Source organism: Mesoplodon mirus, assembly GCF_964341445.2.
Source record: "Mesoplodon mirus genome assembly, chromosome: 2".
Classification (NCBI taxonomy): Eukaryota; Metazoa; Chordata; class Mammalia; order Artiodactyla; family Ziphiidae; genus Mesoplodon; species Mesoplodon mirus.
This window is the reverse complement of record NC_138977.1, coordinates 46,342,829-46,355,202: the sequence shown is the minus strand read 5'-3', so window position 1 is coordinate 46,355,202 and position 12,374 is coordinate 46,342,829. Positions and strand designations below refer to the sequence as shown.

Below are 12,374 nucleotides of genomic sequence, written 5' to 3'. Positions count from 1 at the left end.
CAGATGTGATTAAATCAACTAAACTGAGATTATCCTGGATCATCAGAGTGGGTTCAACATAATATAAGGGCTCTTTAAAAGGGAAGAGGGAGGGGCTTCCCTGGTGGCGCAGTGGTTGAAAGTCCGCCTGCCGATGCACGGGACACGGGTTCGTGCCCTGGTCCGGGAAGATCCCACATGCTGCAGAGCGGCTGGGCCCGTGAGCCATGGCCGCTGAGCCTGCGCGTCCGGAGTCTGTGCTCCGCAACGGGAGAGGCCACAACAGTGAGAGGCCCGTGTATCGACAGAAAAAAAAAAAAAAAGGGGGGGGGGAAGAGGGATGTCAGAGTCGAAGTGAGATTTGAAGATGCTATGCTGCTGGCTTTGAAGATGGAGGAAGGAGCTATAAGCTAAGAAATGGAGACTCTAGAAGCTGGACAAGGCAAGGGGATGGATTCTCCCCACAGCCTCCAGAAGTAACGCAGTCCTATCAACACCTTGATTTTAGCTCAGTGAAATTTAGTTCTGGATTTCTGATTTCAGAACTGTAAGGTAATATGTTTTAAGTGACTAAGTTTGTGACACTTTGTTATGGCAATAATAGGAAAGTAATACGCCAGAACCACCCTTATAATGTTAAACTTGCATTTCTGATATCATCTTAATACAATTAAACAATTTAGATCCATGATATTAATATCAGACCCACACCAAAAAAAGGGTAAAGTCTGTGAAGTTGCAGAATTATTTTTTTAAACAACCTTTACTACTGTTATATTTGTGTAATATATACAAATTGGAGGATACAAAATAAGCAAAAAGAATCATTATACCAATGTTATGTCAATATCAGCTTAATAAACAATTTCCTTCTCTTAGTGCAAAGAAATATATAGTGAAAAAAAAAAAAAACAACAACAAATGGGCAAATCCTAAGCTAAAGCTTTAGTTGGCTGTGTAACTTTGGACAAGTTACTTATTCTGTGTTAAAATTTCTCCAATAAAAGAAGGGCTGAGTTGTTAGATCAGATCAGTATTTCCAAAGTGCTAGATAAGTAAATAACCTTGGTACATGAAATTATTTTGTCAAGCAACAGTTGAGTCACCAGATGGACTAAATCATATGACAAAAACTTCTCATTTAATTATCTGATTATATATATTTTTAAAGTCTCAGTTTGGTGCTAGTATGCCTTTAATGCCTCGTGTCATCACTTATCTCACTTTTTAACAAAGGGGAGAACAAATCTAAGACTAGGAGCTTAAAGCAAAGGTATCTAGCTAGAATTTATTAACACTATTATATTTTCTGTGGACTTAAGTTCAATTATTGTTTCTTTAGAAAGAAACAATAGCTATAGCAAGTGATACTGGTTTTCCATTTATAGCAATAGTTTGGATTTTCCTTTCAAAATAAACATTTAATGTTTAAAAGTAAATTGATTTAAAGAAAATTCTCTAATAATACAAATGGCATGTAGATAAAAGAAAAATCATGAATACCAAAATGACCTGAGTTTTAGGACCACTATATTAGATGATATTTAAGTTTTCTTTCAGCTTTAAAGATTGCAAGTACCACAAGGCCAATGCGGCTTCTACAGGGCTAGAGAGGGGCTGCTATTACCCTCAACGTGAGTATTATTAATTCTCAAATGGGCATTTATGAAAATGGTAAAGAAGTGGATTAGAAGCCAGAAGACTTGAATCCTGATTTGCTACATGCTCACTTTGTAGCTTCCGACAAGAAATTCCTAGGTTTTATCTTCCTCAACTTTTAAATAAGATTAACAAAACTATCATCTATACTAATTTACACTTCACACTAGATTCCAACCACACTAGTCTACTCAGAGCTCGCTAGCTGACATTTGAGAAACGCAAATAACAAAATCCAACAGACGCTTTTAAAGCCTTAGCATATTAGATTTCTCACACCTTTCTACCTTCTCAGGCCCTCATGTTGTTGATTATTCATTCCTTCAATCCTCAAAGAAAATCTTCAACTTTCACTGAATACACATCCTTCTTGAAAAACTCTTCTCCCTTCGATTTCCTGACAATACAGTCTCTCCTGGTTTTACATATCATACATATATACATACATGCATATTTTCATTCATTCATTCACCATGCATTCATTCAACAAATATTTACTGAGTACCCCTTAAGTGTCAGACATAGAGGCAAACACTAAGGATACAGTGGTAAACGAGACTGGTTCTTTAAACAAACTGAGCATATCAAACAAATATTAACAGTTGTGATAAGTGCCTCGAAGTACAGGCTCTGAGAGTCCTAAATGAGGAAGCTAATCAAGCTTGGGGCAGGAAGGTTAAGAGAAGGCTGTCCCATAAGAACTTCAGCTAAGGTCTAAAGGAAGTAGTCAGCCAGGCCATGGGGTAGTTTCAAAGAAGAATAGCATGTGCAAAATCTCTGTGTCAAAGAGGAGGGGAAGATGAGCTGGCAAAAGGAATATGGAGTACTAAACAACAGGGTAAGAGAAAAAAAAGGCCAGACTATGATTGAAGTTGAGGGCTCACACTGGCCAAAAATGTGACAATTTGAGCATCAAAAAGAATAATGAATGCATCCAACTCAAACACATTCAATTTATTAAATCTCATGCATTCAAAATGATAATTTTTAAAAGTAAAAATCAAAAATTCAGAAAAATCTCAACACCTTGGACACCATTGGAAATAATCAGGCCACCAACAACTTCTTACAAAAACTGTCAGTTAAAAAGAAAGAATTTATCCTGCCTTTCCTATACAGATTTCATTTCAGGGTGACCAAGCAGTCTTGGGGGGGAATGAAGAAAAACTCCTTTTACAGAAGACTTTCAGTGTGGAAGAGAGGGCAGAATTAGAAAATCACTAACTCCTAATTTTACAACTCCTAATAAAATAACTGATTGAGGCAATGACCGTCAATGAATGAAACCATTAGGTTAAAGACTGATGGGGAACTTTACAAGACAGACTGGCTCTCACCACCTGAACCCACTGATCAATCTTTGCATCTCTCAAAGAGATGGCCTCATAACATGATACAATAGGAAGCACACAGCACCACCCGCAAAGTATTCATGCCAAAAAGTCAAACTTAAACCTAATAAAGTACCTAAAGCTAACTTCATTTACCAGAAATATGGGGCATAAAGTCAAATGATTCTACAAGGAAACAAATCTAGATTGGGGGATATTTCACAGGACAACTGGTCCAGTTTCTGTAACAATTCATGAGTGGGGTAAAAAAAACCCAAGCAGGGAATTCTCTATACTAAAAAGAAGCTTAAGAGACATAACGTGTGGACCTTGTTTAGATCATGATTCAAATAAACCAACTGAAGAAAACTTTACTGAGACATATGGGGAAATCTGATTAAGGATGATACCAAGGAATTAGTAATTGTGAGTTGGAATGACTCCATGTTTTTAAAGAGAGAAGCACAGTAAAGCAGTAAGGTAAGGGTGAAATAACATGTTTGGGATTTGCTTTAAAGTACTGATACTTCAGCAATTCAGAAAAAAAAGGAGGGGGAGAGGAAGGAGGATATAGATAAAACAAATGTGGCAAGTTCTGACTTTTGTTGAATCTATTTGGTACAACATGGGGTTATTTTACTATTTTTCTGTTAGAATTTTTCACAATTAAAGAACAGTAGATGTTCATTGGATTTGAGATGATTAATGACCATAACTATTTGACTGGGTAAAGAAAGTAGAAAACAGATTAGTGTGGGCTAAGAGGTAACAGAAGACAGCAGCAGGGGATCCCATTCTTCTATATCTATTTCAAGTAGTTTATGAAGGGGAGAAGAGAGTGATAGCAAGAGATAACTGAAGTGAGATGTGAAATTAAAGTAGTTTTATTTTTTGTTTCTGTTTTAAGAAAAAAGAAACTTCAGACGTTTAAATGTGAATGAGAATAATCCTTGGATAGAGAAGCTGAAGACTTTGTTTTTGGTGCGGGGTGAGAGGTGGAATGGGGTTGGGGTCTGCTGGGAAAAATAATCAACAGCACAAGGAGCCCCAGAAGGTGGGAGGATATGAGATCCAGAGCACAGGCGAAAAGAGAAAAGGATGGGTTACAGCGGTAGGTAGATAAATAAGATTCGGTAGTGGGCAACTGAAGGAATTACAATAAGGGATTCTATTTTCTCTTTGAAGCAGAGGTCAAGGCCATCTACTAAAAGTGAGAACAGAGAACTTTGAGATTTGAAGAGAATAAAGGTTTAAAATAACTTACAGAAAGTGGGAGAAAAATTTGAAAATAAAAACTTAACAGGATTACCAGGCAATGTTGAGCCCCAACTTGGGTTGGTGATTAAGAATTTAGAGATTCAGGGCTTCCCTGGCGGCGCAGTGGTTGAGAGTCCGCCTGCCGATGCAGGGGACACGGGTTCGTGCACCGGTCCGGGAAGATCCCACATGCCGCGGAGCGGCTGGGCCCGTGAGCCACGGCCGCTGAGCCTGCGCATCTGGAGCCTGTGCTCCACAGCGGGAGAGGCCGCAACAGTGAGAGGCCCGCGTACCGCAAAAAAAAAAAAAAAAAAAAAAGAATTTAGAGATTCAATCTTCTGTACTGTATGATTTTCTCAAGCAGTATCTAGACAGACAGTTGGGCTTACAGAGGCTTGGGGTTGTTTTTTCCAGCAGACATGATACAAGGGTAAGGAAGTTTACCATACTGGCAAGAGTGACTGAAATGGAAGGACAAGGGCTCTAAGCTAATTAGAAAGGACAGTGAGACAGGAAGGAGCTGATGGAAGAGCAGAAAGTGTCAGTGCTCTAAGATCCTAATGAGGTCTAAGAACAGCTATGTTGGAAGTAGTTGAAAAGGCAGGCTAAAAGAGCAATAGGTTGTGGGATGTTTGATTATGGATTATTATTGATGATTGGAATTAGATTATTGATTGATTATGGAATTAGAACAGTTTCAGATGTTGCCAAAGTCCAAGGTAAGAAGTGTGGCTAAAGTGAAATGGAGAAGGTCTTTGGAATAAAAGGTAGATGGTATGGCCGTCTGAGTACACAGCCATGTGAATGCTAAAATAACCCAGATTGATAGTACAAGTTGGAAAGAAAAGCAGGACTCAGAGCCAGCTGCCAAAGTGTTCAATGAACAAAAGGTACTGTCCAGGAAATCAGCAGATAACAGAGATTAGACATATCAGAGATGGTGTAACCAGACAGCAAGCACCTCATATAAGCAGGAGTTTTTAAAAATGAGGCAAAAGCTCCACAATCTTTGCAGATTAAACTCAAACTCCTTTCAACAGCAGGTCCCAAATTCATCATGCCATGCCATGCATTCGTGCCTTTGTCACTGTTATTCCCTCTGCCTGGAATACCCTTTCCTGACTTTATCCAACTGGCTAATTCCCTTAAGATTCAATTCTTTCTCTACATTCCAAAGCACCTTGTATGGGTCTATTTTAGTGCTTTCACACATATATATTTTTTATAATTGAATGTTTATTATTCTATCTAATTGGATGTTTGTTATTCTATCTCCTTATAGACTATGAGCAACCTTATATACCCAGTACATATACCTTATATACCTAGTACATATACCTTATATATCCAGTACATATACCTTATATACCCAGTACCTATACCTTATATACCCAGTATCTATACCTTATATACCCAGTGCCTGACATAAAACAGAAACTCAGCAGAATGAGCCCTTTTCATTCTGAAAATGAACAGCACCAGATTCAAATTCCCATTTTTCCTAACAAGAGTAAGCACAACTATAATAACTTATAGTTGAAGAGACTTTATGTCAAGAAACAAAGAAAAAACTTCACTTTTCCTTTCTTCTCCTTAACTACTTGGATTTCCATCAAACTTTGTATTGTTGCAGGAGGACAGTAAGAAAGATATAATTGTAATACCAGAAAGAATAATTCTATTATCTTCATCCTATTGGTTAGATAATTCTTGAAATTCATGTTTAATATGTTACTAATCTTCAATGACTGAGTAGGGTGAATTTCAGCCAATCAATCAACTTACCTAAGAAAAATGAAACAAAAGTGATTTTAAGAGGTAGCAAACTATGGAAAAGCAAAAGAAGCATTACAAAGGAAGTCGAGGAACTTGAATTTATGTTCCTATACTACATCTTGGAAGATATATGGAAATGTCACAATTTTCTCAGTTACCTCTCTTCACCTATAAAATGGAGGTAACAAGAGTTCTATTTCATAGAGTTCTTGTGATAATTAAATAAACTAATCCGTACAAGATAACCCTGGAACATACTGCCAGACCAGCTAGTAAGGAAGCTATCAAAGACTAATTCTACACTTGTCTGAAAGGACCTGGGAACCAACCTAAAGAGGCTTACACTGGCCAAAGATGGAACAATTTAAACATCAATATGGAAAACTGCAATGGACTGAAAAATATCAAATAATTTAAACACTTGAATTCCTGACATAAAAAAAAAAAATTGGTTACCTCTGGAGAATGACAGGGAACCAACTCTTTATTTTGAAAGCTAAGAATAAAGGGAAAGAATCAACCAAATAGTGGATGAGGTAAAGTTTCTCTTTATAGAAGTATTTCAACAAATAAATGACAAAGGAATCAGACGGTTGGAATAATACCATTTTACACCCCTAACGAATTAATGGATCTAGGTAATGATCACCAATGGCTGCTGCTAACATCACAAAAAATAGAGAGAATCAGACATTATATGCCTCTTGATAAAAATACAACACTACCTATAAAGTAGTCTTGCAAACAAACAAAAAACTGAACTATCAACATAAATAAGCCCCTAGATTCAACCCAATTTACAAGAAATACAGAGGACAAAGGGATATGCTAACTATACAAAGGGATATGCTAACTCTACAATAGGAATGCAATCAGTAAAGTTCTGACTGACAACCTCTACAGGACAAATGATCTGATTTCTTCAACAAATTGAAAAATAAATAAAAAAGAAAGAGCTAAAAGGGGAACTTACAGAGATTTAAGACAAATGAAACTAAACAATACAAGACAAAACCATAAAGAAAAGTAAGGAAGTGATCAACACAAAAGGCAAAACTATATTTCCTCTGATGGGGAAGTGACTAGGAGGGAAACGTGGAGGGCTTCTGAAGTGCCTGGCCAGGGTCTACCTCCTGACATGGGCAGTGGCTACAATGGCGTTCATCTTATATACAATTCACGAAGCTGTACTTTTGTGCCGCTTTCTATATTTGTGTTATTTTTCTCAACAACAACAAAAATTTTAAAGGAATGATACTAAACACAAGAGGCCTTATAATCAGAATCATGCCAACCTGTCTCTTTCCCAGGTGCTGTCATCATATATAAACACAAGAAGTAGCTTTTGGAATACTTTATAATTCCTCCAAAAAAAAAAAAAAGATATCCACAAAAGTGTTTTGAACAGCGCACTCAACAATGTTGCCTACATTGTTATGGTTTTATATCTGAAAATGAAAACCTCTTATACTTACTAGTTTGTTGCTGCTGCTGCTGCTGTGTATGAAATCCTCCAAATCCAAGTCCAGTTCCCAAACCAGTACCTAAACCAGTACTAGTTCCAGCTGTTGTGCCAAAGCCAGTGCCAAATCCAAAACCTTTGTTCTGAGCACCACCAAAGAGTCCTTTGAATGAAAAATTTAAATTGTTTAAGGCATAAAAAAGCTGACTCGTAGTTCATTTGCTTCTACAAATGATATAAGATGTCCTCTTGGGCTTCCCTTGTGGCGCAGTGGTTAAGAATCCACCTGCCAATGCAGGGGACACAGGTTCGAGCCCTAGTCTGGGAAGATCCCACATGCTGCAGAGTGGCTGGGCCCGTGAGCCACAACTACTGAGCCTGCGCTCTAGAGCCCGCGAGCCACAACTATTGAGCCCGCGCTCTAGAGCTTGTGCTCTGCAACAAGAGAAGCCACCGCGATAAGAAGCCCGCGCACGGCAACGAAGAGTAGCCCCAGGTCGCCACAACCAGAGAAAGGCTGCACGCAGCAACGAGGACCCAACACAGCCAAATAAAAAATAAAATTAAAAAAAAAAAAAAAACAACGATGTCCTCTTACCGGTAGTGCCCGTGTTAGCTGGAGCAGAAAAGCTGAATGCAGAACCTGCTGTTGTAGATGGTGTCCCAAATCCACTAAACCCACCTAATTAAAAAAGGATAAATAAAATAGCAAGGAAGAATCTTTTGTATACATATGAGGTAATCTCCTTTTCAAATTACATAATAAGCAATTGCTCCATATAAAGACAAAATATATTGGTCTAACTCTTCCTTTCTCTACTTTAATGTCAATTTTAAAAAAACTATACTACTAATCAAGAAGTCAATATGTTGCAAGAAATGAGCCACCAAGTATTTAAAGTAGAAATACCACAACGCAATATATACCTTTCAACTAAAGAGGTGATTAAGCTACAGCTGAGTAAACATGTTAATAAGCCTATTGCCATAGTGTTAACGCTAAAATGACTGTGTATTTTTACAGCAGGGGTTGCAAATTCAAATGCCTACAAGATACAGGCTGATAACATTCATGAATGAAATAGACGGTGTTTATTGACTGCCAGAACGGATCAGTGTGAAGTTTTTTTTAAATGGCAGTAGTTCCTAAATTCCAGCAAATCACTGCTGCAGGAGAATTTAGTAGTGCGCAGGCCTTAGAATTTAGAATTTAGTAGCAGTAGTTTAGTAGTGTTATACATTCCCATTTTTCCCGAGAAATAGAAAATCTAGATTTTCTGTGTGAAATTTACACAATTTTAAACCTGAAGTCAATTGATTTTTTTGCAACTAATTCAAATATTTTTAAAACAGTGACAAACAGATCACACTGGCAGACTGTGCTGCCAGTGTGCAACCCTGGCTTCAGTGATTTAATTTATACTCTACTTTAGCTTATATTTCTACTTAGTCTCCATCAAGACTGAGCAACTTTTCAAATGAAACATACCAATATACTGACCCTTATATTGGTATGCAAACAAGCATGTGTTTCTTGAAGACATAAGGGGGAAAAAATCACAAGGCAGCAGCGGCCAGCAAGGAGAGCAGAGCTATCACAGGGCCCTGCGCCACAACACTGACAGGTCCACAAAGTTCACTTTTAGATAAGTCGAGAGACAAAATTAATCTTAACCATATCGAAGCTGACATAGGAATGGAATGGAAGTCTGGCCAATACACAAGGGCTTTTTTCCCCTTACTGTCAGTCTTTACCTGATTACCAATGTGGTGTCAAAAAAGACTTTTAAGACAAATGTTTGAACGATTAGTGCTGAAATATGCTGCAGACTCTCTGGGATTCTAACTTTTAGTCTCATATATTTCTGGCATAAGAGACAGAGATTCATCAATATTGTAACATAAAAGATATAAGAAGGAAAAAAACCCAACCCACTGACAGTCATCATATGACTCTGACTTGGAAAATTACTCAAGAATAGACTACATGCTGCATGCAGGCACAACCAAATACTCTATTTACTTGTAGGTTCTATTGCAGTACTGCAAACTGTAAACATTTTGATAAAAATCACCTAAAGTACTGAACATTGTTCCTAATCTTTTTCATTACTTCTAATTTTCACAGAAAAACTAAGATATATTCTGAATTGGCTATACAATAAAGACATTGGTATATTAACATGCTCCATAATATGAACATGTTTATTAGTAAAAATGGATCCGCAAGGATATAAAATAAAAAAGTAAACGAGAATTTCAATCAGCCTTTTGCCAAAGTTGATCAACATACATAAACATACATAAAAGTAGTTAAAATAGTTATATTGTCACAACTCAAAACTTCACAGTGATAACTCCAAATGAACATGAAATCAAGCAAATACCAACAGGTTTATTTATTACTGTTGAATTATGAGCTGGGTGGGTTTGTTCGGAAACACAAACTTCAAAATAATGTTTCTGTTTTACCCAGTGCCAATTTTAAGCAAACAGGGAAAAGTAAACATACCAAACAACAGTGGTATGTGATCACTTTAAATATACCTTAGTGATAATGGATTGTTTAATCTTTGGAATTTCGAGTATTCTTCAAAACGTTTTCGAATCAGATTGCCAAGGTCATATTCATACTGCAGTAACAAGTAACTGCACAAAATGCCAGACTTCCCAAATATGTCATAGGGAATAAATCATGCTTACCAAATGCATATAATTGGCATGGGCATAAGCGGCATATGTAAGAGAATATGAATAATAAATTCATATACGAGCAGCTGAGGAACAAGGCTTTTCTATAGGGTCACTGTATGCAAGGTACATATAGACCTATTTTAAATTTATATATATATATATATATATACACACACACACACACACACACACACACGTTAGTTTGTGTTTTGCAGAATTTCCAACGAGCTTCAAACAATCCATATAGATACCAGAATCTTCATAATTACCTTTTTGAGTACAGAGACATCTAGCCTATCTTTTAGAAGCTAATACTATCTGACAATAAATTAAATTGCTCTCTCTGATCATTTCTCAAAAAATCCAGTAAAGAACTGGGGATTCTTTCTATAATTGCGTTATCTTATAGAAATGTATCCTAATCTGCTCAGTTGGCCAAAGAAACACATTATTATTATTGTACAGGTTAAAAAACAAGACAGGTTGCTGCTGTTCGTATAAGACTTGTTTCTCTCAGGAAACACAAGGACAATCAAATGAAATTCCAATGAAAGATGCAGGAAAAATGGAAAAAAATGACCGCAGGAGTCCAAGAATTCCAGGAAAATGGGCCTGACTGTTGAGCTTATACTTCGAAAGAGATATCTAATAATTTGGAAGCCATATTCTACTCAAAATAAAAATCCATTCCAGATACTTATCACTTGGAAGGTATATTCTGTTCAGTTAAATGCAAATTTAACACAGGAACTTTATAACTTGCAAGACTTCCCAAACCAAATCTTTTAAGAGAGTCAAAACTTGGTACAAATGTTTTTGATTCGACATTAGGAAATGAATTTCCTTTCCTTGTTAGACAAGTCGCTGTTCTTTCCCAAACTCTGGAACCACAAAATATTCTTGGACTCCAGCTCCCAACATTCGTTACACAGACGACCCGCATATCTACCTGCACTTGCCAGACTGTTACCAAAATTGAACGGAGTCGCCGAGGTAGTAGAAACACCGAAATTCCCAATATTAAAGTTCACTGCAGGATTAGCAGTTAATCCGAAACCCCCAAAATTAAACCCACTGGCGGTGGAGTTGGCAGTCTCAAGCCCACCAAATCCTGATAGGCGTGTAGGCAAAGAAACAAACAGAATTTTAAAAGGGGGAGGGGGGAAGAAGAAAGAAGAAAAAGAAAAGAAAGCAAGGTAAGGAAGAGTTTGCAGGAGGTTTCAAAGAAGTGAACAAAGACAAACCCTGACTTTGCTCCACGAGTTAAGAAAGCCGAGGAGGCGGGGACGGGAAGCAGGAGCAGGAACGTGTAGTCCCGCAGCAAGAACCGAAGGGGCCAGGGCCGAGGGAGCTGCAGAGCAGCGCCCAAGGCTCCCCAGCCCTGTCCTCGCCGAGCCCAGCAGCGGGAACCAAGCGAGCGTTCGCGCCCGTCCCGGACGCTGAGGTGGGGAGGGGTGAGTAGGGTTGGGGAGGGTAGGATGGGTCTCCGGCAAAGGGTGAGAGGAGCCGCCTCCGGTCTCTCCGAGTCCAACTCCCGGGCGGCGGGAAACGAGCCCTAGGAGGAGAGGGCCCTGCGGGGACCCAACCGCAGCGCGCGAGCTCCAGGTTGGGCCTCCATTCTCCCCGCGGCCTCCTCAGGAGCCGCCTCCGCCCGCTCTGCTGCCGCCCGCCCTTTTCCGAAGCCCCTAAAGTCTCCGCGCGGGCAGGAGACCCCAGGATCCCCAAGCCGAAGAATCTCGGACCGAAGGGCTGGACCAAAGGCCTTCCCTCCTCCCCGGGAGAAGGCCCGGGGGACTCACTCACCCGCGGGGGCCGCGGTGGCTGCAGCGGTACCAGAGGTGCCTGAGGGAGCCCCAAAGTTGAAGGCCATGTCGCGGGAGCAGCGGACCAGGGTGCCGCTCCCGCGGCACTCGGTGCACGCCGCTCTTCGATCCGTGGGGAAACCACCCCCGGATCTCGGAGTTCCGCCTCTTTTCCGGCCTAGCCTAAGAAGCCGGAACGCTTGAAAGGCGTAGGGGGTGGAGCGTGGAGAGGGAACGCCCCCGGCCGGGCTTGCTTCCGGGGGCCTGTGGCTTCACGTGGTGTGGAGTGTCGCAACCAATGTGAGATTCTGGGAAGCTCGCCGTGGCGTGGTGCCTGAGAGCCCTTAAAAACTTGCTTTAGGGAGACCCCTTGGAAAAGATGTGCAGCAGGCTGAATACCAGTGTCCAATGAAG

The 12,374-nt window shown here is 39.5% G+C and overlaps 1 protein-coding gene across 1 annotated transcript in view; it reads right to left on the bottom strand.

Moving 5' to 3' along the window:
• The window catches only part of NUP54 (nucleoporin 54), a 40,168-nt gene extending 28,053 nt beyond the window's left edge, over nt 1–12,115 (bottom strand). The window contains exons 1-3 of the mRNA XM_082611420.1: nt 11,962–12,115; nt 8,063–8,146; nt 7,478–7,627 (exon numbers count right to left, since the gene is read on the bottom strand). Coding sequence (XP_082467546.1) covers nt 7,478–7,627; nt 8,063–8,146; nt 11,962–12,028 — 301 coding nt within the window. The 5' untranslated portion in view covers nt 12,029–12,115. The remainder of the gene's footprint in view (nt 1–7,477; nt 7,628–8,062; nt 8,147–11,961) is intronic.
• Between the last annotated feature and the right edge of the window lie 259 nt (nt 12,116–12,374).